At 42.8% G+C, this 26,038-nt stretch overlaps 1 protein-coding gene across 1 annotated transcript in view; it reads right to left on the bottom strand.

Moving 5' to 3' along the window:
- Positions 1–706: 706 nt before the first annotated feature.
- ENTHD1 (ENTH domain containing 1) overlaps positions 707–26,038 on the bottom strand; it is a 124,123-nt gene continuing 98,791 nt past the window's right edge. The window contains 3 exon segments of the mRNA XM_072656201.1: positions 707–1,325; positions 1,327–1,940; positions 17,635–18,126. Of these exon segments, the coding sequence (XP_072512302.1) occupies positions 1,227–1,325; positions 1,327–1,940; positions 17,635–18,126 (1,205 nt within the window). The 3' untranslated portion in view covers positions 707–1,226.

Below are 26,038 nucleotides of genomic sequence, written 5' to 3' on the forward strand. Positions count from 1 at the left end.
TGGGCAAATGAGCTGACTCCATAGCATCCCAAGTTATTAAGATTAAGTTATGGAAGAGTTGTCGATCTGCAACAGAACAGGGAGCTTCCACTTAATCATATGTCCATCCAGATAATAACTGTCATTATGATCAATTCTACAATGAGAGACTTACCTAAAAATTACAAAAACTTTCAAGTTTGATGAACTTAAATAAGAAGATATGAAAAAACTTGAAATAACCACCAATGTAAGGCTAGTGAACCAGCGGAATAGTAGAGAATGGGGATTTCATGTATTATACCTTTCTGAACTGGTTCATTAAATAAATTGTGACAAGCTGATGGAAAATTGTTGTTTTTTTAATTTATAGGCATCTTGATGCCTATAGAACTAAATGTGACAAAAATAATGCAGATAGATGAAACGTAAATGTCATTGAAAAACCCAGTTCAATCCTCAGTTTAACCTTCTTAACCATCCAAGCTCTTAGGGAACAGACTTTTCAGTGTTGCGGGGTCTTTGCTTCCATTCTAGATCTCTTTCCTCTTTAACCTAGTGGCCAGGCTTAGAAAAGTAGCAAAAACTCAGAAGACAAGTCACCAAAGTGTCATATTGCCCTCCAATCATCCGGTCTTGTCTGTGGTGAAAGGCCAGCCTAGTCTACCAAGGAGAGAAAAAAAACAAGACAAAGACAACCCAACAAAAGACGAAACGAGCCAGCATATGTTTGTCGTTATATTTTAATTTAAATGAACAATAAAAAGCTGTAAAGGACAGCTTCTTCAGGGCCTATAAGGACCTCCTTTCCATTTAATTCCTAGCTGACTACGACACCAAAGAGAGGGAGCTCTGAGCCCGTGTTTAAGGTTTGCAGACCCCACTACAGCAATGACTTTAATGGTCCAGGTAGACCAAACTCCTCCTACCCCAAGGCTAAGGGGCTTTATAGAACTGAATACAAATGGACTCCCTTGTCCATTGGCTGCCCTTGTCTATGAACTGAAGAACAGAGGGATCCAACTGGGAGAGAGGGCTTTAACTACAGCACATCAAAGGTAAAATTCACTTAGGTTTATAATGTGCTTGTACCTAGAACCTGAAAATGTGTGTCAAGCAGAAAATCTTTTCTCTCCCTTAAAAAAAAGAAAGACACACACGCCCTCCTACTACCACCCCAATTTACTTACTGATTAGAGAAATGTTTCCTAATAAGTTTAAAACAAAAAGAGAAACTGCCAAACTAATCATGCTGCTATGACCAAAAAGGCGAGAAAAGTCAAGTCTCCAGCATCTAGGGAGAGGAGGAGCAGGTAGGCATTGCCATTATCTTCTGGAAGGTCAGAACTGACTCAGGCCATCCGTGAAAGCAGAAGCTCGGGGCTGGAGAGGCCTGCTGGCTTGCCGGGTGACTTGTTGACTGTTCCCAGCCTCCATGTTCGCCAGGTGGCTGTTGACAATTCGAAGCTCTTGGACCACAGCAGTCAGATCGCCATGCAATCTCCTAATAGCATTTTTGATCTCTACTATCTCCAGAAGGAGGGGTGTGTTGGTACTAGTTGCCTCAGGGAATTGTTTACTCGCAAGGGAAGTAGGATCCGAAGCTGATGTCTGGCGCTGCACATCCTGAACAGGGAAAGTGATCCAGTTGCCCTTTGTAGCATTAACACTTCGATTGTCTGCAGAATTGGAATTATCGGGGAGGATGTCTAACAGGTTGATGGTGTCATTCTCATCTTCATCTGAAGAGGTTGGGCAAGGTGCACAAGGGTGGTTAATTCTGGTCTGCATCTCTTTGAAGAGCACAGAGGAAGAAGAAGGCCCGTAGGATGAAGGCCTAAGGGAAGATCCTCCAGAAGGCAGATCTAAAGGATAAAGGATGTTTTCTGGAGTGGCTAAGTCAGGGGATGAGATGGAGCAGGTAGAAAAAGATGAGGATGTTCCTTCAGAGATGGTTGAATCTAAAACAGATGTAAAATAAGAGAAAGATTATGTAATAACTAAATGAGATTAGCAGTTCAAATAATTTTCATGAACAAAGATCTTGACCAATGAACCATATTAAACTTCAGGTTTTGAATGTGCACTATGAACCTAAATCCCAGGACCTGAGAACACCTAGAGTTGTATGAAACATCTATAATGCTGAGAGAATTGCACTAAATATAATGAAGGAATCTCAATGCTGCAAAGGCCTCCCTCTGCCATGTGTTCTCACTTCAACCTAACCTGGAATTTCATCCACAGCATCCTAGAGAAATGTACGACCAGCAGGGCCAGGAAGCAGCCCATGCTGCTGCCCCTCCAAGCTGCCCTTTCCACTTTAGGACAGTTCAAACCATACAGAAGTTTTTCCTTTCAGTAAGCTACAACTGCCCTACCGACTCTAGCTCTCCCCTCGAAGGCCAAACAGAAAGAGCCTAATTCTTCTTCAACAGACCAACCCTTAAAATACCTGAACATGCCCTACATACCATCGTGTCCTGCTAAATTTCTCTTCTCTAGGCTGAAGAGTCTCAGTCCTTGCAATTGGTCCCCTCATGGCCTGGCCTCCATCCTGGTTCAAGAGAATGTTTTATTTTGTCCTCTGAAACCTAGCCTACAGCACAAAATATTCCTTTTTCTCTTATATACTCCTCAACTGTATTCATATAGCTGTTCATTCAGAAAACAATTCTTAGGTACCTATTAGGTACAGAGGAAGACTGGCAGAGTAGCCAGAGTAGGCCTACTACCCATCCTGGCCATCATAACTTCTCAGAGTCCCAGGGAACACTCTAAGATGGGATAATCTACAATGTGGAGGGAGTTCTTTCAACCAAAGAAATCACAGGAGTCATGCCTATCCATGGGCAGAGCACTATGCTAGTGGAGTACAATGATTGTGACCATGGCCCTGCCTTTGTATAACTTAGGGTGGCACAGGGAGGAGTCTGACACATCTAGAGATGGAGTAAGGGAAGGGAGAAAGTGGCCTTGGAGTCACTTGGAGCACTTGGGTTTAAAAATGATGGGCAGGTTTTCTGTATGAAGAAGGCAATGGAGGGAGTGGGACATGCTAGGCATGGGCAAAGTATGAGAAAAAAAGGCAAACAAAGGCTGGAAAGTGTAGGCTCTGCACCAGGAGATGTGAATAGTACAGGCTAAAGCTTGGAAAGGTAGGGGATGACAGAATTTCAAGGCTGGAAGAAACCTTCGAGTAATTACAGTTCACTCTCCTCATTTTACAGACAAGGAAGACAAGGCTAAGACAAAGAAGCCAAGGATATACTGAGATGGGATCTAGTCAGGTCTTCCTGACTCCAAGCCCAGCATTCTCTCTTTGCTTGGCCACACTGCCACTTTAGTTCCCAAGGTCACACAACTCATTCATGTATGGGAAGACTAGGTTGGCCAGGGCAAAAGTACATGGACAGGTATGGTCCACATGCAGGGCTCTCACATAGAGCAGGCTAAGAAGTCTGAACTTCATTTAGCAATGTAAAAAATAAAAAAAGTAAATGAATAAGGAGCTCTTGAGATTTATTCACTCTGAAAGCTGTAACTATTTTAAGTTTGCATTTAATGTCAGAAAACTCATGAACTTAAAACAGAGAATCCATCTTTGCCCAAAGATAACAATGTCAAAAATTAGTCACTAACTAATAGTGAGAAATGTACACTTTTCCCCTGAGGAGCAAATAAAGTGTGGCTCCCAGCACACCAAGACTGCCAGTTTGATCCCATATGTGCACTTATTTCTAGGAGATGCCAGGAACAGTACAAGAAAAACTGACACATCACCAAAATAGCATGCAATTAAGACTATGGAAGGACCCCAAAGGCCCCACTCCAATGCCTCATCTTGGCTCAGAGGTGTCCCCAGGGCCCCAAGAATCCATGCCCGAGGAGCCCAAGCTCTGGGAGGTACTTCCAGTTGAAAAGGCTTTGAGCCTGGTCCCAGCATAGACTGCACCTGTTGTTCAAAGATTAGCCCAGATTCATGGAAAGATGTTCATTGCCAGTGGGTTGGTCACCAAGAGATAATGAATTCTTTGGCTATGACAACCCATGAAACAAACAGAAATATAACAGAGCTCTCAGACCTGTGTAGTCCTATTCTGTTTCTGTATGGATGATGTCAGAGTGGTGAAAATGGGGTAGAGGGAACTAAGAAACCAGGTTTGCAGGCTGATGGCACATTCACTGCGAGTGGCACTCTCAATGTGAGATCTTGACCCAATGGCCAATGGGGTGGCATCCCACCAGAGGAACAGAAACATTACACTGATCTTGCCATAAACAAGGCAGATATAGCTAAATGGAAGGATGCCTGTCAGATGCTCTTTGGAGAAGCAAATAAAGAAGCTAGCAAAACTGGTTTTCTCCAGTGTTTTAACTAGCATTCTAGTTATTTATCCACATATCTTTTTTCCCTCCCATGACTGTAAATTCCTTGAAGACAGATTGTGATATTTTTCATCTTTGTTTCCTTAGTGCTCCACAAAATATCTCCCATGTGGTAGATGCTTTATACATTTTTTGTGCTGAATTTCAAGAATTGAGGGAGAAAAATCCAAAGAGGGAACAACAAATGAATGAGAGGGAAGATGTGAGGTTACCTAGCAATAGCGATGTCTAATGAGGACCTTGGATCCAAATTAATTTAATAAAGAACAGATGGGTGGACAGCCTTGAAGGTTAATGTTTGAGTTAAATACAGATAATAATCAGTGGGGGTATTTTTAGAAGTAAACTGAGATGGTCACAACAGCAGGTTAATACGTTTTAAGGAGAGTTTTTGGTATTTACTAGAGATGAAATCCACTAGAAAAAGACAAGTTAGTAGAGAATAAATTACAATAACCCAAACATGAGATGATAAAAACATGGATCAGAGCTTGGTGAGAATATTGGTTTTAGAGAATCACTCATTTAGAGCTGGAAGAAACTGCAGAAATCTCTAGTCCAACTCCCTTCGTTGTACAGAAAGCTGGGGCCCAAAGAGGTTGGGGTGATTTTCCCAAGGTCACATAGAGTGTAAGCATCAAAGCCAGGATTCGAACTCAGGTCTCCTGACTCTAGGTCTAGCATTCTTTCTTCTGCACTAACAGAGACACAAATCCTGGCAGTATTATAGACACAGGGAGGTCACAGGGTAAAGGTAACTTTGGTATCCATTTCCATATATCTTCTACGTGTCCTCCCAGAGGGCACGGACTGTTTTTCTCTTATTTGTATCTCCAGTGCTCAGCACAGAACCAGGCACGTAGAGTGCTTTCATAAATGTTTACAGACAGAATAAGTGCACAAAGAGCTGGCCTTGAAGCTAAGAAGATTTTCCATTTTCACCTCTCACACATGCTATGTGATGTGGGCAAGTTCTCAGACTTCTTAGTGTTCTAGGCACCTCTTTAAGGCTCTAGGTCCCAGAGAAGGGACTGACTTGAACTGATAAAGAGAGTTTCCTGAACCAATGAAATCATGGGTCTAATCTTTATCCCTATTACAGAAACAGTGGAACGTGTTTCTTTTCCAGCCAGTCTGATATCACCCCATGGCTCCTTTAATTGGGCTGAAAGAAGACTTTCAGAGTCAACTCAACAAATGCATATCATTGGCTATTGTGATCAATGATGCTATGGTGGTTTTATCCATGAATGTGCATGGTGTGACCTAAAGAATGGCATTTATTTGTCTTTCAACACTTCAAACTTCCAACAACGATGGCTATTGGCTTGTGGCGGAGCTGCTGCTTGAAAAAGTGTGTCACTGTTCAGCTTCTGCATCTTTGTCTTGTGGGCTGTATGTCAAAAATACTGCCCCCTCTCTCTGATGACTGCCCCTCCGCTGGCTGCCATCTCCAAATGCTGCACAACTGTGCCAGTCACTTCATGCTGCCCTCCAATGGGTCCTTCATTCATCCAGCTGCTTCCCCTGGTCAACCTCCTCCATGACAGTCATAGCTTCGACATCTGTTTGCTGCCATCCATCTTCCTGCCCTTCCAGTGCTCTGTCCAGCATGACTGTTGTGGGGCCTGCATCATAGCATTGAGACTGTTGGGATGACTGTATTTTCATCTTTCATCAGTGGGGTGGACCTCTTGGCCATTTAGGGTTAAGAAATATTTGTAGAAGACACTGATAAAACTGTTCTGGAGGGCAGATGTGTCATTTCTGACAGGTCCAAGCCTCAGTGTCATCCAACACTGACAGGTCGGATAAGTTAATCATCATGCTACAATTAATACCCCACAGTAAAGTACTGCGTTGCAAAAATATAACTGTGAATGACTTTCCAGAAATGGGAATTGACTCCAAATTTATGTTTAAAACTCCCACTAGTTCTAAATTCAATTCATGATTTATCTGAAGGCAGAAGGCCTCTTCAGCAGCTGAGCACCTTCAGAATTCTTCCTTGTACAAAGAGGGACAACCCTTCATTCTTCAGTCTATCTATTCAGTCTTTCTGCTGACACACAATAGCTGTTGTGTCAGGAAGTTATATACTTAGGATTTAAATCGCCTAGAGTTTTCTACAAGTGGAAACTATCCTATCCGGAAACCTATCTTTGCCCAATCATCACTCTAGTATTGGGCACATAAGGAAGAGTTTAGGCCAGTACTGGGGAACTCAGGTAATTGATGAGAGGAGAGGTATCAAAGTTACTTCGAGTCAGGGAGGGAGAGTGGGAAGAACCCTGGATTCTGTATCAAAGGATTAAAGTTCAAATCCTGGTTTTGGTTCTATGTGACTTTGGATAAATGACTTCCTCTCTCCGGGCCTTGGTTTCCCCTCCTGGGGGACTGGGTCATCTCTAAGGTCATATTCAGATCCAAATTCTATGATCCTACAAACCTGCCTATAAAATGTGATTTGGGGTTTGCCGAATGTGAGAATTCACACCAGCTCATGCTTGCAGAAACCAGGTAGAAACTCTGCAGATCACAGAGTTGCTGGCAACATCTCCGAGTTGAGCCAACCTGTGGGGCTTCCCTGGAGGTCCCAAAGGATGGCTCCCTCTGGAGCTCCCCAGACTGTCCAGCAAGCTGGGTTATTGCTGGCTCAACTATTTTCTGTCATTTCTTTGAGGGGAATTGTTCATTATTCCAACTCTGGAGACTTTTTGTATAAAAAGGGGAAATGGCATGATTAATCGCTCCTTTTGGTGTCATGTTCCATTTCTTTCACAAGCAAAGAGTGAGAGGAAGAAAGCTTTAAAGAGACATCCTCCCTGCCGACCAAAATATCCTTAGCAAAAAATGAGGCCTATGAGACAGAAACAAAGCGAAGAGGTCAAGGAGAATTTTTGCCAGGATTCATCAGGAGTAGTGTAATTACTAACAGATCTTTTCCCCTCCAAGCTGATTAGAGAACAAATTCCCAGGACAGTTAAATCAACTTTAAATATAACTTTATCTTACAAGAACATTATGCAAGTCCCCGAGGTAGCTTCTAAGACTCCATTGTCTTTTGTCTTTCCTTTTCAATATGAGGGGTGAAGCAGGGATAAATAACTGGAAATCAAAACTTCAGAGCAGGCAGAGCAGACTACTTCCAGAATAAGTTATTAAATACCTACAGGTCAAACAGGATTACTGTAACCAAGCAGAGGTCATCTCATTTAGGAAAAAACAAACCAAGAAAAATTGATTTGCTCTAGATGACCACCTTCTAATTTGAAACCTACCAAAGAGGAGTGAAAGAGGATTGCATGGCAGAGTTCACGGTGCCACACGCAGAACTATTGTACGGTAAACATCAAAGGCGGCCAAAAACAGGAACTGGAATGAAAGGATGGAGGCAGAAAAAGAAGAGCTGGAGAGATGGGGAAAACTGAGAACAGACGGGTAGAGGAAGAGAAAGGAAGCAAAGGCCACCATGTTAAACTGGGTAAAGAGTCTAAGTCTTTCCTATTCTACATCAAATAGGAATTCAGAAGAAGGGAGGGGAGAGGGATTGACCAAATATTTTTAGAAAGTCTCATGGTAATCGATCTAAGGGTGTGACGAATCTCAATTTCTTTCTCTCTCTGTTCTCCTTGTGGGGGCAAAGGGTATGGATATTTTAAAATCTGTTATGATTTCTCAGCAGCTGGAGTCTCTAGGCTTTTACCAAAAACCTGTGTACATTTCAAGAAGTGGTTGAAAAGACATTATCAAGGATATGCAGGAGTGAGAAAGGAGATGGGCTGGGTTGGTCACATTGTGAAAATGAGAGACAACAGATGCTCAGCCCAAGAAGCACGTAGGTATCCCCAAAATATGAAAAGAACCACTGGGCATATCATCTATGAAGAGGGAAAGCATGGGCAAGAATGGCACAGGATGAGAGAGCCCCAAGAGGAAGCAATCTGCACTAGCAGAGGGAGTGGTTCCCATACTGATGAAATCATCAATTTGTCCAAGCTCTTTAAACTTAAGCAACTGGGGGTGAGATGACGCTGGCACATGTGTAGATGTTATCAACTTGCTAAGATGGCATCTTCATGTAGAGGATGCTAGGGAGCTGCTTTAGAGAGAATCATGACATCCTGGAAGAGATTGGAACAGACAGGACCATTGTGTAGCTAGTTCTGTTGGCTAAGCAAATACAGAAGTTGATAAACCTTTTGGTGTCATGGACTGTTCATGCAATCTGGTGAAGTCTATGGATACCTTCTCAGAAAAATATCTTTGAATGCATAAAATACTTAGGATTATAATGAAAGCCAAAGGTTATGAAAATAAGGATGTCACTTTTCCCCATCCAAGTTCATGGGCCCTCTGAAATCTGTCCACATGCCCCAGGTTAAAACTCCTTGATCTTGAAGTCTTAATTCCAATCAAGAGCTAGAAGACCAAGCTCATGAGTCCAACCTCCTCACTTTATAGGGGAGGAAATAAAGGCCAAAGCAGGTTAAATGACTAACCCAAGGCCACTCAAGTAAGCATCAGAGTTAAGATTTGAAGCAAAGGCCTCTGACTCCATTTGCCCCATTGCCTCCCTAGTCAGTCCCTGGTATGGTGTAGCATCTTCTAAAGCAAGCTTCCTTGATTAATGCTGTCATTGTGGTAGGAAGAAGAAGGCATGTGGGGCTCTAGGGCAGAGGAGGAAGGGAGTGGCACATTTGTGGTGCATTTTCTAGGGAAGGTCCCATCCTAGCAGGGTTTCCCTTAATTAGTGACTGTAGAACACCTGATAGCTCTGGCACTTCCCCGAGGGTTGCAAGGGATTCAGAGGAGGGGAAGACAACCATAGCTCTCGAATCTAACCAGCCTATACTCAATGATGAGAATCAGTGGTGTGAGAGCAAGGAAGAAGCCAGCTGAAGCAAACCAGAAACACTGATTCCAGCAAGCCCAGTGTGGCTGTTCTCTGGGACATTATCGTCCTTACTTTAGCAGTCTGAAGCCTCACTTACTGACAAAGTACTTGGGGGCAGAGCCAAGATGGCGGACTAGAAAGACACACTTACGCAGGGTCCTCCCCACAGCCCATAAAATACCTGCAGAGACGGACTCTCAACAAATTTTGGAGCAGCAGAAGTGGAGAACAACAGAGTGGAGGAGATTTCCAGCCCACAGTGACCTGAAAGGCCCACGGAAACGTCGGTTATGCCAGACACAGAGCCGAGTGTGGAGCCCAGCCCAGCCTTGGCCAAGCGGTGCAGCGTGACTAAACTCTGGGAGGAGGACACCTTAGGGGCGGAATCTCCAGTGGCAGTAGCAGGTCCTCAGATCCCTTGGCCCACAGGCACCAAAGGTCAGTGACGGGGTTTTATCAGCTAGCCAGGAAGGGAGAAGGGCCTTCCTATAGCTCGAGCAGCAGGCAGCAGCCACAGAGCCTGTACAGCAGCCCTTGCTGAAGCTCCATTGTTGGAGCGTAAAACCCCCTGGGGGCATTGAAGAGCTGAGTCTTACCTCAGCCCTGGGTGGAGGCCCTGGGAGAGCTGGTCTTTGTCTCACACTGCATGGCAACCCTGCCCATCCAGCTTATCTGAAAATCAGCCCCCAGTGCTGACTTGGGAACTGAAGGCCAGGTGACTGTGAAGAGGTAACTGCTAAAATTCTGGGCATAAAAATCCCTCTCTGAGTCCAGACCAGTACATGCTTGATTGTGCCACCTTGGAGGAACTGAGATCTCACAGATTCCCAGAATACACCCTACTCTTGACAAAGGACCCAAAAGTCAAGTCACTGGCTGGGAAAATGCCCAAAAGAGGGGAAAAAAATAAGACCATAGAAGGTTACTTTCTTGGTGAACAGATATCTCCTCCCATCCTTTCTGATGAGGAAGAACAATGCTTACCATCAGGGAAAGACATAGAAGTCAAGGCTTCTGTATCCCAAACATCCAAAATAAATATTCAATGGTCTCAGGCCATGGAAGAGCTCAAAAAGGATTTTGAAAATCAAGTTAGAGAGGTGGAGGAAAAACTGGGAAGAGAAATGAGAGAGATGTAAGAAAAGCATGAAAAGCAGGTCAACACCTTGATAAAGGAGACCCCAAAAAATGCTGAAGAAAATAACACCTCGAAAAATAGGCTAACTCAATTGGCAAAAGAGGTTCAAAAAGCCAATGAGGAGAAGAATGCTTTAAAAAGCAGAATTAGCCAAATGGAAAAGGAGATCCAAAAGCTCACTGAAGAAAATAGTTCTTTCAAAATTAGAATGGAACAGATGGAGGCTAATGACTTTATGAGAAACCAAGAAATCACAAAACAAAACCAAAAGAATGAAAAAATGGAAGATAATGTGAAATATCTCATTGGGAAAACAACTGACCTGGAAAATAGATCCAGGACAGATAATTTAAAAATTATGGGACTACCTGAAAGCCATGATCAAAACAAGAGCCTAGACATCATCTTTCATGAAATTATCAAGGAAAATTGCCCTGATTTTCTAGAACCAGAGGGCAAAATAAGTATTCAAGGAATCTACCAATCACCACCTGAAAGAGATCCCAAAAGAGAAACTCCTAGGAACATTGTGGCCAAATTCCAGAGTTCCCTGGTCAAGGAGAAAATATTGCAAGCAGCTAGAAAGAAACAATTCAAGTATTGTGGAAATACCATCAGGATAACACAAGATCTAGCAGTTTCTACATTAAGGGATCGAAGGGTGTGGAATATGATATTGCAGAAATCAAAGGAACTAGGACTGAAACCAAGAATCACCTACCCAGCAAAACTGAGTATAATACTTCAGGGGAACAAATGGTCTTTCAATGAAATAGAGGACTTTCAAGCATTCTTGATGAAAAGACCAGAGCTGAAAAGAAAATTTGACTTTCAAACACAAGAATGAAGAGAAGCATGAAAAGGTAAACAGCAAAGAGAAGTCATAAGGGACTTACTAAAGTTGAACTGTTTACATTCTTACATGGAAAGACAATATTTATAACTTTTGAAACTTTTCAGTATCTGGGTAGTTGGGGGGATTACACACATACACACACACAGCACAGAGTGAATTGAATAGGATGGGATCATATCTTTAAAAAATGAAATTAAGTGGTGAGAGAGAAATGTATCAGGAGGAGAAAGGGAGAAATGGAATGGGGCAAATTATCTCTCATAAGAGAGGCAAGCAAAAGACTTTTCAATGGAGGGAAAAAGAGAGGAGGTGAGAGAAAAACATGAAGCTTACTCTCATCACATTCGACTAAAGGAAGAATAAAATGCACACTCATTTTAGTATGAAAACCTATCTTACAATACAGGAAAGTGGGGGAGAAGGGGATAAGCAGGATGGGGGGGATGATGGAAGGGAGGGCAGTGGGAGGAGGAAGCAATTTGAAGTCAACACTCTTGGGGAGGGACAGGATCCAAAGAGAGAACAGAAGCAATGGGGGGCAGGATAGGATGGAGGAAAATATAATTAGTCTTACACAACATGACTATTATGGAAGTCATTTGCAAATCTACACAGATATGGCCTATATTGAATTGCTTGCTTCCCAAAGGGAATGGGTGGGGAGGGAGGGATGTTAGAAGAGAGGGCAGATCAGTGATAGGGGCAATTAGAATGCTTGGCGTTTTGGGGTGGGGGAGGGGAGAAATAGGGAGAAAATTTGGAACCCAAAATTTTGTAAACATGAAGGTTAAAAGTTAAATAAATAAATTAAAAAATAAATAAATAAAATACAAAAACAAAGTACTCCACCAAATGGTATTGATTCTGAGTCAAGAGACTCAGGCACATCCAGGATAGATGAACAGCATTATTGCAATCAACAAGTATTTATTAGATGTTTACTATGTGGGAGGCATTGTACTAAACACTGAGGATATAAATAAAAATAAAAAACTCTCAGGGAGCTTGCATTCTACTGGCCACACCATTTTTACCAATACTGAAGAAGCTGCAGTCTCCTTTGGCCTCGCTGGAAGGAGCTGCTCATTAGAAGATCATGGCCTAATTTGGTTGCCTGGAGAAGTTCATCATAGTGATGACACTGTATGTCACTTTCAGCATGGTATGCTTACGTGGCTTCTGGATAATGGATGATGCTCTCACATATTCCTAGTCTCCAAAGGAGTGAAGCAGGGCCATGTGCTTGCTCGCATGCTTTTTAGCATCATGTTTTCAGTCATGTTGTCAGACATCTTCAATGAGGAAGAAAATGCCATCAAGGTCAGTTACCACTCTGATGGTAAATTATTTAACTTGAAAAGGCTACAAGCCAAGATAAAAGTGGAGGGAGAGTTGGTGTGTGATTTTGTCTGTAGATGATTGTGTAGTCAATGCAGCCTCTAAGGCTGAGATGCAACAGAATATGGATCAGGTCTCTGCTGCTTGTGCTAATTTTGGTCTGACCACACCAAGAAAATAGGGGTTCTCCACAAGCCAGCACCACACCATCCATACATGGAACCATCAGTTAATAGCAAATGGAGAAATGTTGAATACTGTGGATAAGTTCACTTACTTTGGCAGTATACTTCCCAGGGATGTACACATAGATGATGAAGTTGATACGTACATTGCCAGAGCTAGCTCAGCATTTGGGAGGCTCCAAAGGAAAATGTGGAAGAGAAGAGGTATTAGGCTGCCTATCAAACTGAAGTTCTACAGAGCCGTTGTGCTGAGCTCATTGTTCTATACCTGTGAAACCTGGACAGTTTACCAGCACCATTCCAGGAAACTGAATTGCTTCAATTTGAATTGTCTTAGGAAGATTCTAAAGATCACCAGGCAACATACGGTACCAGATATGGAGGTACTTTCTTGAGCTAAACTGACAAGCACTCAAACTCTACTGCAGAGAGAGCAATTCTGAGGGGCTGGCCATATTTTCTCAATGCCAAACTTACATTTGGCTAAAAGACTATTTTACAGAGAATTCCCACAAGGCAAGTACTCACACAGAGGTCAGAAGAAGCGATCCAAGAACACTCTCAAGGCCTCTCTGAAGAACTCTGGAATTGATTGTGAGGCATGGGAGACGGCCCAGAATGGAGTACATGCATAAAAATAGGTGCTGTGCTCTACGAGCAAATCAGAATTGCCATAGCTTAAAAGAACCGGGAGATGTGCAAATTCAGAGACGTTTCACACAGACTATACCTGACCTGTGGCAGAGCCTTCCGAGTCTGTACTGGTCTGATCAGGCACAGCTGGACACATTGCACCTTCTCAGTCCGCCGAGTTAAACAAGCTCATCTATTAGACCTTCCAGGGAATCTAGAAAAGGTAGATGTAGAACTCTACCCATAACTCCTTGTTTCAAACCTTCTCTTCCCAGTGCCCAGTGGCTCTCAGCTGTGACAGCTCATTAGCATACTCTAGCAGGATGCTCTAGACCCTACAGTCATCCTTATTCTATACTTCAAAAGAAAAGCAAGCTTACCTAATAGAGATTGACAGTTTCAGGGGCACAACTTCTTTTTCTGCTCTACTCTCTATATGCAAATACCCATATTAGTTGGTATTAGGTTCAGAATAGAAATAAAAATTAATATTAATAAAAAGGAAACTACATCTTCCTGAGTTCTATGGGAACTCAGGAAGTTATATATTGCCTGGGACTCTATCTCAAGACACTGTCTATCCCATAGAAAAGCTACTTCTCCCTTCCATACATGATTCCCCCAGAGGCTTCCCCTTCCCCTTCCAGGGACTCTTTATAGCTTTTGTATATCTTGAAACATAGACATGCCTGCCTTGGGAGAATGTTAGTGCTTTGGGAGCCTAGCTCCTAAAGGACAGGTAACAAATGGTTGATGATTAACTACTTGATTGACATAACACTGATTGATAATGAGGTTCCAGGGAAAAAAGAAGCAAAATGGCCAGCCTCACCACCCACCCAGCTCAGAGGGTTCTGCAAATCAGTCTGTGGGCTGACAGCAAAGAGTCAACAGGGGAGGAATCCCCAGTAAAGAAAGCCAGGGAGAGTGGGTAGGCCGGAAGCACCTTCCCGCACACAGAGAGAAAGGAAAATAGGTAATGAGCATGCCATGAAAGCCATAGTCTGAGAGGGAAAAGGGGAGTGGGACCGTAGACCTCAGCTCAACTGTTACTTCCCACATTTAAAGTTGGATAACCTTGGGCAATTTCCCTAACCACTTTAGTCCTTAGTTTCTCCAGTGGTAAATGGGCATAAGGATATATATAGTACTCACCTCATAGGAGTATGAGGATCAAATGATATAATCTACATTTACAAACTTTAAAGTGTTGAATTAGTGAGCTATTATTATTATAATTGTTATGATTCCAGCAGAAAGGAAATGAGAAAAATTCAGTGAAATGAGCTGTTTGCACAGAAATGAAAACCCAAGATCATTAATTATGGTATACTGAGAAAGCAGCAGATGTGACTGACTGGCTGGCTGGATGGGTGGATGGATGGATGGGTGGGTGGGTGGATGGATGGATGGATGGATGGATGGATGGATGGGTAGGGTAGATGAATAGATGGCTGACTGGCTGGATGGCTGAATGGATGGATGGGTGGGTGGATGGATGGATGGATGGATGGATGGATGGGTAGGGTAGATGAATAGATGGCTGACTGGTTGGATGAATGGATGGATGGATGAATAGATGGCTGACTGGCTGGCTGGATATCATTTGTGTACATTTGGAATCTGAAAAACTCACAGGAAGTGAGTTTCAAAATTTGTGCTGGTACAGTGTCCTCGAATTAGCATGAAAATATTGCGGCTTTTTAGAACTTAGCAGTAATCAAAGACAAAACAAAAAAAACTGCCAGTACCTAATCAGATTGAACAGAATTCTTCTTTTCATTAACTTGCAGATCATGTTTCCACCAACAAAGCCGTACAGTGCTAGGTTGAGTGGCTGTTGCAGTATAGGTAAAAAAGTGATCACTTGTCTGATTCCAGGACATTTGTAATTCCCTAAAATACCTCAAGCAACAACAATCTCTCTCTTCTTTAAAGTTTTGTTACATAGGTCATGATACAGAAAGTTTTTTCAAAGAAAATAATAAGGAATAGGAAAAGAAATGCAACAACAAAATATTTTAAGCAACTAGCTGTTTGATTCTCCCTTTCTCTTTGCCCCCAGAGCAGCCTGTGATGCCCCCAACCACTCCTCACCTCCGCACACCAAAGGACTGCCTTTGCCCGCTGGCCAGGCCTCCATCCCTTCAGCTTTTTCAGACTGGTGAGTTCCTTCTGATCCCTCTACTTGAGGAGCCCAAAGCCCGAGGCCTGCCATGCTGTCTTCAAACCTAGACCTTCCTCCCCCAACCTTTTCTGCTCCCTTTGATGTCTTGTTTTCTACTAGAATGGAATCTCCCTAAGGATAGGGTCATTCTTCTATGTGCTTGTTAGCGCAGTGCCTGGAATACAGTAAACATTTAACAAATCCCCGTCCTCTCCTCTCCTCTCCCTCTCTCTCTCCGTCTCTCTCCCTCTCCCTCTAGCTCTCCCTCCCCCTCTCTCTCCCTCTCCTTTTCCCTCTCCCTCTCTCTCCCTCTCCCTCTCCCCCTCTCTCTCCCTTTCCCCCAATCAGAGTTTCTTAACACAGGCTCCTAACTCTAATCCCGCAGGGATTTGGGGATAGATTTCGGAGGGACCATGTACTTGGATGGGAAAAAATTTGCATTTTTATTGCAATATAATTGGTTTCCTCTAGACTTCTATGTATTTCATCGTGTGCTTTACAAAACCTGATTCTGAACAGAGTCTGTAGGCTCCCCTAGACTACCAAAGGCATCCATGACACAAAATAGATTAAGAAGCCTTAACTTACCCATATGTAAGGTGCAAAAGTGGAGCTAGAAAACGCAAGGACATTGTGAGGATTTTCAGTTGGTCTCACAGTAATTCAAGGGCTTCCCTACGCAACATTCCATCTCCCATCTGCATGCCTTTACCCAGGCTGTCCCCCATGCCTAGTATGCCCTCCTCCCTCTCTCTATCGAACCAAGTACCACCCCTTTCCTGAAGTCTTTCCCTGTGCCATTCATTGCTGACACCCTCATTGTGGAAATTCCTTTGCATATGGTTTATATCTATCTTATTGTGAATGAATTCCTAAAAGAAAGGGATTGTTTAGTCTTTTATCTTCATCACCTTAGTACTAGCACAGTATTTGCCACATTCAGTCAAAGGCCCTTAAAAATCCTTGTTGGATAAACAAAATAGGAATGCAATAACAGAAAATATTTATTCTAATCCATTTTAAAGGACCCTTTCCTCCTAGATTTCTAGAGTCAAATATATGCCAAGCTGACAGCCACCTCCAAATTATTTCCCTTTGCTTTTCCACAATCTCTATGAAACAAGTCCAGGCCCACTGCCAGAATCCTCAGGCCAGTCCTGCCTGGGAGCTCCGCAGGCAGCCCTCACATCTTCACAGCAGCAGAAAAGCTAAACTATCCACAAAACTCGGCCCCCATTTCTCCATTATTCTGGTTCAGTGCCAGGCATCCCACAAAGGGTGATGGATCAGGCTTTCCTATTGGCTGACCTTGCCGCACCTAGTCTGTGGATTTCTTCCTCCTCTATGTAGCAACTTTCTGTCCTTTTATTTGCTCTCAAAGGTGTATGCTCAAGCCATTTAAAAGCTTTATATTAATTTGAGTTGGTAAGCATTATTACACCTGATTTATACCTAAAAGTCAACAAAACTGCTACTTAGACAACCACATGAGCAAACAAACTGTACTGAAGCTAATTAAATTATAGGAATAAAACATAATCATATAATGAAAAGTACGAACAGCGGACAGCTGAGGGCCTGGAATCTGGCTCTGGCTCTCTGTCATTTAGTCCAGACCATACTGCTGCCTTCTTCTAGGTTTTTTAGAAAGGAGAGAGAGAAAGGAAGAGATTTGTTCTCATACAATCTGTACATAGTAATTCTTCTAAAAAATACACACAAAAATACCAATTCTTTCTTAGACAGCTAATAGAATCTAAGCAAAATGTCTAACAGAAAGTTCTTCTTAATACTGATTTCTTCCCAATTTGTTCCACACAACCTGTGGTGATGCATTCCCCCTTGGTGCTTGTAGCCCACAATAAATCTGTTTTAGTACCTGAGTGCAAAGGGCTAATTTCTCAGACGAAAATCCCTCCATGGCAGGTATATACTAAGAGAAAAGGAGGAAGAAGGAAGAAAGAAAGCTGATGTGGGCTACAGAGAAAGGTTAAAGTCAAGGAGAGAGAAAGAGTGGAGGGAGACATGTGTGTCCATGTTCATTAGACTTACCATGTCTTGCAAAAGGGTTGAGGCCCATACCATCCATTTTGACACTGTTGGAGCTGAGATTTGGCAAAGGTTGGATATTAGTCTCAGAAAATTGTTTGGAGTGGCTCTGAGTGGCTTCTGGGTACTCCTCACTAATTAAACTCTCCTTCAAAGGTTCAAAGGTTTTGAAGGAGGGAGACACATACAGGGTCTCGACAGAAGCCTGGGATTTATGGAAAAAATCCTGAGATCTATGGAAGAAAGGATCGGACTTTGACATTCTTATGTTGGTATTAACAACCTCTTCTCTCCCTGGTGACCAGAGGCCTTGCACAGTTCCCAAGGCATCACAATTTTTCTGAGGGGAATGACACTCTGGAGATTGTTGCATGGTGTTTTCCAGTGCAAGATCTGATAAATCAAGTTGGTTGATGTCAAAACTGTCTAGCTCTTTGCTCAAGCTCAAATTTGTATGCAAAGATGGACTTTTTTCCAAAAGAGCAGGCACAGCATCTGTAAAATAACAAACAGGAATTATGATTTGAAAATGAACGCTGCTATGCTCTATTTCCTACCATAACAAGGATAATTCTATTGCCCTAAATGGAGTATTCTCTCCCATTTAGTAACATATCTAATTTCTCAGATCATTATATAAATGGTTATTACCACCTTTCACTTCTGCCTCCTGTCACTTTGGTATTCAAGTTATTCTTGAATACACAGAAGCCTGTAACTTCACAAGTAGGAATACTGAAACCCAGAAAAATGAGTGGACACCGCTCTCACAGTAGTCGAGCTAGAGTCTGAACTACTAGAAGGGAAAGTCCTATTTGGGTAGCGAAATGGCTGCATCAGACACCAGAGAACCGCAGACACATCGTGTCAGGGAGAGGCCATAATTCAGAGGAGATGATATCTACATATCCATAAAACCCATGACCTCAGACACTGGTACACAAAAGCACAAATGGTGACTAATGAACAGAGAGCACTAAAGATCTGAATGCAAAGAGGCAAACTTGGCTTCTTAGATATCATAACAACTTGGCAGGATGAGATTCATGAGGAGAATTTGGCTCTAGAAGAATACACCACATTCAAAAGAAACAGAAGAGATAAAAGGGAATGGAGTAGCGTTGAATATTAAGCATATATGTAGATGTATAAGAATATACAATCAAATTCAGGATTCTGAGGGTAGAAACATTGTGGAGGGCATTTGGATGAGAATCTGTGGAGAAACAAGATGGTTGTAAAGCTATAACAGAGACCACCTGGACAAAAGGAGGCAGTGGATGAAGACTTTGGAAGACAGCATAGAAGCATGATATTGTAGTGAGAGGAGAGGTCAACTATTTAAACATGTGCTAGTGTTCCCTCCCTAACAAAAGAAGAGAAACTAATAGATCTGTGACCTGCCATAATGATAATTATGTCTTTCAAAAAAATGAAAGAAGTAATATTAGGAAGAGCTATTCTAAACTTCATTCTAAAAAACAAGAAAAAACCTAATGATGAAGTAAAGACTACAGGAACTTAGTTGAGAACAGTCTGATGTGCACCTGTCATCCCGACAAGGCAGATTTCAAAGTGGTCAGGGGAAGGTGGCCCAAATGGGATGCGAAGCTCTCATGAATATAATCCTGAAGACAGTGATGCTGATGATGCCAATGAATATGAAGAGGGAGTGCAGAAAAGGCCAATATAGATGCACAGGAGATTCAGCTTTCTAAGACACATTTCTAAGGTCTACTAGCTCAGAATGAATACAAAATCTTGCCTCAATCCTACGGGAGCTGAGTGGCTACAAATGCTAAGGAAACCTAAAGGGTTGTGTTTATTTTAGTAGTAACACAGAGTAAGAAAATGCTCAAAGAATGAGTAGAACTACTGCTCACAATGCACAAGCTGACAACAATGAGGGGCCAACGCTACTCAGCTCTGATGTATTTGTTTTCTCTTTTAAGGTAAATTATCTTTGCATTGTAGGTACAACCAAATGGTCACCAGTGAGAATGAGTTAGGCAGAACTGAGGTGCCCTTACTGAGGATGACTCACTGAGCCCACTCGGATGAACTACATGGAGGGCACTGAGTGAAGGAGAAGGAGCAAAGCTGACCACTGTGGGTGATCTTGGGAAGATCTTGCTTCCAGAAATGGCAAGAGACAGAGACCCATGCAGCTCTGACTCAGCAGCCAATCAACAATCTATCTCTTTACTATGTAGGTAGCGTACTGGACTTAGAGAATGTCTGTAACTAGCCCCAAATCAAGGGCAGGGTCATTCAATCACATGCCATCATGCCTTTCTGGAGCAAGCTACCTCAGACTTTTCCACATGGGCACAGCATGCCAGACATGCTTAGTGGATGGCACTCCACTGGCCAGGTTCCTATTACATATCCATGACTTTGAGGAAGGTATAGGTAGCATACTCAAGTGTACATGACATGATCCAAAGGGCAAATGAGCTTTTCAAATAAGCCAGCTCAACATGGAACGAATGTTTCAATGCATGAAATGGCAAAGTCAGGATAAAAAATATATCTTAACAGGCTAGACCATTGGGTTAAAACTAATCAAATGAAACTGAATGAGGCCAAATGAAGAGTCCTACACAGGTTCCAAAAACTTGCTTCACCACCAAGGCTGAGGGATGTGTAGCTATGATCCCAGCTGCTGTGAAAGAGACCTAGGAGTTCTAGGGAACGGCTCAACTTGAGTCAACATCTGCACTTATATCCACAATGGTAAGTTGCACAAAGAAAAGCTGTGTCAAGAACAAGCCAAGTCATCAATCAATCAACATTATTTAGCTGAGACTATGTGCCAGGCCCTGTGCTAAGCCCTGAGGATACAAAAAGAGACCAAAGATAGACCCTGCCCTTGAGCAGCTGTTACAATCTACTAGTCTTTGTCAGGCTACTTCTGAAGTCCTATGCTCATTCGAGTTTAGGAAAGCCAGAGCAAAGAAGAGGGATCAAATGATGGAAAAAAAGAGAAGACTTCAGTGAGATGGGACAGCTGCAGGGCCTCAGATGCCTGGCCCCAGAGGGCAGAGCCAGAGACAATGGGTAGGAATGCAAGGGGTACAGGCCAATGTCACTTCCTCTCTGGGTGCTGGGATGCTTTCCTCTTTGTCTGAGATGCTGAGTAAATGTTTATTGATTTATTGAGAGAGAAATTCCCCCCAGCAATGAAAACTTCCCAATATGGAATATGATGCCCTCCAGAGTGGACACTTTGCCCTCACTGGAGATCTTCAAGCACTGGCTTGGAAGAGGACTTGGGGGGAGGCTGAAGATGGGAAGTTGGTCAAGTCCAACTGGACTAGGTGAGGGGCTCTTCACCTGGGGTCCATCCACATGTTTTCTTTTTCAATATTGTGATATTTCTTTTGCATCCTATGTATTTTATTTTATCCATTTAAAAACCTTCTGAGAAGGGCTCCTTAAGCTTCACCAGACTGTCCTAGAGGGATTCGTGACACAAAAGGGTAAATGATCCCTAGAAGAGGTGGCTTCTGAGGTCCATTTTGACTCCTAGTTTGGATGACTCTGTGAAGTCAGTGCTTCTGAATCTTGGGCTCACATATGCCAAGATTAGAGGAAATGCACTGATGATTTGGCTTTGTGTTCTCCCTGTAGTTATGAGGCAGGGCAAGGTCACATAACTGTCTGCTGAGCATTCTCCCTTCACCACCTCCCCGCCACTGTTTCTCCTGATCCCCTTTCAAACCACTATATTCTCCGTCTCTCACAAACTCACTTCTTCTGCAAAGTACCATCGAAGGAAATATGCCTGTCCAGCTACAACCCTCCCTACGTGCTATAACAAAACAAAATTTAAAAAAGCACCAGGCAGATATCATCTTTTCCCTTACATTATCATAAAAGACCATCACATCCATGGGAATCAGTATGACCTTACTGAGTCTGACACTGCAGTTCAGGGAGTGGGGAGATCTACCTCTGAGTGTCCTTTTTATCACTGATAACATAAACATTAGAAATGGGAGGATAGGAAGAAAGACACCTGTCCATCAGAAGAGTAGGAAGGAGAATGAATGGGTCAGTATGTATCCATATCAAGCAATCAGACTAGATGAAAAAAGTTCATTTTCTAGAGGAAAGGAGAAAATTAGATATTTAAACTAGACATGCACCTGTAAGAGAACTGAAATTCCAGGCAAGCCCAGCCTAGGAATGATCATTTGTATATGGATCATTTGTCTTTGTCATCACTTCTCAAACCAATCTTTCCCATCAATCTAAATGCCGGGGCATTCAAATAATTCCATACAACTGGATAAGAAAAGAGATGGGTCTCTGAGAGGTGGAGTCAGAGAAACTAGGAGCCATAACTAGGGGAGGAAGAAGAGATTGGTGGAAGGCAGGGCTCATGAGGTTCTGAAGGGTGAGACTCAAGAGTCAAGTGGACAAGATTACACACTGAAACCCAAGTCATCACACCATTGTGTATACATGCTGTCCATCATTCCGTATTGATCCCACATGAATTCACTTATTGTAAATGTCTGGCACGTTGTGAATGCCAGACAAAGGATTTTTATTGATGACTGTCACTTCCTCGTTCTGAATAACAGAGGGAAAGTAAGGCTCTCTAGATATGGCCCAGACTGGGCACTGATGAACCAAGAGGCAGCCCCCAAATGGAGAGGAAGAACAGCCTGGGCAGGATCGTTTCAGGGGAACTTCCAGAATCTTAAACTGACAACAGCTGGTCAATACCGATAGGCTGGATGTGGCAGCCTATTGTAGATGCTAACTATTAATGATAGCTAACATTCATCTAGAATTTACTACGTGCCAGGCACTATACTAAACACTTTACAATGATCTCATTTGATCCTCACAACAACCCTGGGAAGTAGGTGCTATTATCACCCCCATTTTATAGATGAGGAAACTAAGGCAAATAGAGACGAATTTGCCCAGGGTCACACAGTTAGTAAGTGTCTGAGACCAGACTTGAACTCAGGTGCTTCTGACTGCAGACCCAGCACTCTATTCACTGTGTCCCAAATTTCAACAAAAAGATGGTTGGTAACTATACACAGTCTATAGAATACTGTATGAAAGAAGTGAACTGGACACCATTGCTGAGGGGCCAGGACATGTATAACCAGACAGGGAAGGGCTGGGCAAAGGATGGCAGGTAGACAGGCTATTTCACCAATATCCCTAAAATACTGAAAGACCTTCACAAAAGCCTCCAATATACATTATAGGTCAAACACAGTCTCTAACCAGTGCCTTCTCAGAGACTTCCTAGCTTGTTTACTCCATCTACAACTTTCCAGAATGGGAAAGAATGAAGAATTTGGAGCTAGAAGTCATTGGTTCAAATCCCAGCTTTGCCACTTCAACCCTGTGTCACTTTGGGTCTCGGCTCCTGCATCCATAAAAGGAGGAGGCTGGATGGTCCCTGAGTCTGTCATGTTATGGTGCATCATCAGGCTGGAAACTCAGGGGAGTTTCTCAGCACAAGGAGACATCAGAACAGGACTGTAAGAGATGGGGTCTAGAAGCATTAAAGGGTGCAGGCGCTAACCTTGAATAGCTTACAGCTTAGCTTTGGAGATGGAAATAACATGATCCCACGATCATCTGGGACAAATCAGATACAGCAATCAGACTAGATGATACAGAAGCACTGTGGAAATAAGGAACAAAGGATCACAATAGGATGGGATTTATTAGAGAAGACTTTCTGAAGGAGCTGAGTTACCTACAACTTATTAGGAGATGAACATGACTCAGAAATCAAGGATGCAGCCTACCAGAAAGGGCATTTCAGGTGAGGAAAGAAAATGAGCAAAGGCCCAGATAGACTGAGTTGGAGATCAGATCAGTTTGGAGAGGAATGTAAATCCAGTTGGCAGAGAGAGGTTCTTGGCTGGAGGCTGAGGAGTTGGGATTTACAAGGAGAGGCAAGAAAGCCACTGGAGAATGAGCGGGGTTAAGCAGAGGAGTAACATGATAATGCTGTTTGTGAGGGTGACTATTCCTGGAACCTTTTTTTTAAGAGAAAGAACTGATGGAGGAAGATCTTAGAATTGAGGAAACCCAAAGGCTATTGTTATAAGTGAGCTTTAGTGTTTCCTTTCCTATTGGCCTACTGGATAATGTCCAGGCTCCTCTTTCCTGACATTCAAGGCTCTCCACAATCTGACATCATCTTACCTTTCCAGTCTTATTTAGACTGATTCTCATTCTAGGTCCTCTGCACTCCAGCCAAACTGGACTAACACCCTCACCCTAGCTCACAGTGTAGACATGTCTGGCAATTTCCTAACGTCATGCCTTTATACAAACTATTCTGTGTGCCTAGAATTTCCTCACCTTCTCTGGTTCATATGCCAATTTCTCCATTAACTCTCCCTTTTCAGCAGCTACCTTCCCCCTAGGAGCTCACTCAACACTGTGATTTACAACTTTCTAAAGTATTTGCCTGTAGAATGGAAGCCCCTTGAGGGGACTGTTTCATTTCTGTCTTTGTATCCCCAGCATTTAGCTCACAGCCTGGCATATAACCATACCACTTAATGAATGTTTACTGAACTTGGTGAATCATAATACAATGTATATTATAGTTCTATAAGTTTCTTATCTACTCTCCTAGATGCTAAGTCCTATGAGTAGACAAAGTTTGTCTCGACTTTATCTGTACCCCTGTGCCTGACACAGGGCTCTGCACAAAGTAGGTTTGTTAAATGTTAGATAATGAATGAATTTAAGTTAAAGGGGTGTAGACACTGCTAAGAAAGTATTTGTTGGAATCAACTGCCCGGACCTTCTTTTTTATCAACCTCGTCTCCTATGGTGATGTCCTCTGCTCCCATGGGTTCAGTCACCATCTTTATGCCAATGATAGCCCTAGTCTTTCTTCAGAGCACCATTCTTGCATCACCAACTGCCTATTGAACATTTCTAACTGGGTTTCTCATCATCTCAAACTCCCCACATCTCAAACAGAACTCATCCTCTTTCCCCCAGACTCAACCCCCTTCTGCATTTCCCTGTGACTGTCTAGGGCAGCCCCATCCTCTCAGCGTTCTGGGTCACCATCTCAGGGTCATCCCCAGCTCCTCATGCTCTCACCACCACTCCCTCCACCCCTCACATTCATATCTACAAGCGGTCGACAGATCTTGCATTTCTCAACAGCATCTCTTGCATCCATCCCTTTCTCTCCATTCCTACAGCCACTATCTCTATCACCTGGAGCTTGTGGTTGGTCTCCCTACCGCTAGTTTCTCATACTCCACCCAGTTGACAAGTGATCTTCCTAAAGCCCAGGCCCAACCTTGACACCCCCTACCCTCGCCACTGGCTTCCTACTATTTCTACAATCCAGTATAGGCTCCTCCATTTGTATTTAAAGCCCTTCCTCCCTTCCCAGTCTTCTCACTCTGTGGTGCAATTACATGGTCTACTTGGCTTCATCTCCCACCTCCCAACCATTGTACTGGTAGTGCTCCATGCATGGATGCTCTCTCTCCTCATTTCCACATCCTGCAATCCCTGCTTTCTTTCCAGACTAAATTCAAGAACCACCATCTGCAGGATCAGCTCATGCCATCCCCTCTAAGATCACCTTGGATCTACTCCTTTATGTAATCTTGTCTATACCCTTAGCAGTAAATGGGCAAACAAGCACTAAATGCTTAGTACTGTACTCAGGTACTGTTCAAAGGCTAAGATTCAAAGAAAAGCAAAACAATTCCTCCCCTCAAGAAGTGTAGATTCTTGTGAGGGAAACAACATGTAAATAAAATGAGGCATACAAGAGACATTAGGATGTAACTTCGTTGAGAGCAGACTTGTTTTCCTTTTTGTCTTTTTATCCCCAATACCTAGCACAATGCCTAGTACTATACATAGTAGGTGCTTAATAATTACTAGTTGGTTGATTGATTGCTAGTCGAATTTAAAAATGGAAGGCAGTTTAGAGAAAATCTAATCCAATCTCCTTATTTTACAGACGCTTGATTAAGGAACAGGATGAGGGTAGTTGGGAGAGAAGTTCAGTTTTGAATCTGATTAAAGAAACTTGCTTCTAAGGTATGAAAATAATATGGTGGTACCTTTGTCATTTCTCGGTAATGTTTCCGGTACTATAATCAGGGTGTGCTATTTTACCTGCCATTATATTGTGAATCTAATAATAGGTGTTACACTCCAACGGAGCTCTAGCTGTGACCAATTCTTCTATGAGTAAGACAGATAGTATCCTATTACAGATTATAAAGCAGAGAGCTGGCAAGCAGGACATGAGATAAAAGCTGAAATGTATCTTTCACTGGCTTAAAAACGCCTGTGTTAGAGAAAGCCTGCCTATCTCGTAACATGGCAGTCAAAGACATGTCTGCCCTCTGGCCACACTTTCTCAGCTTCT

The sequence above is a fragment of the Notamacropus eugenii genome, chromosome 3 (genome assembly GCF_028372415.1).
Source record: "Notamacropus eugenii isolate mMacEug1 chromosome 3, mMacEug1.pri_v2, whole genome shotgun sequence".
Taxonomy (NCBI): domain Eukaryota; kingdom Metazoa; phylum Chordata; class Mammalia; order Diprotodontia; family Macropodidae; genus Notamacropus; species Notamacropus eugenii.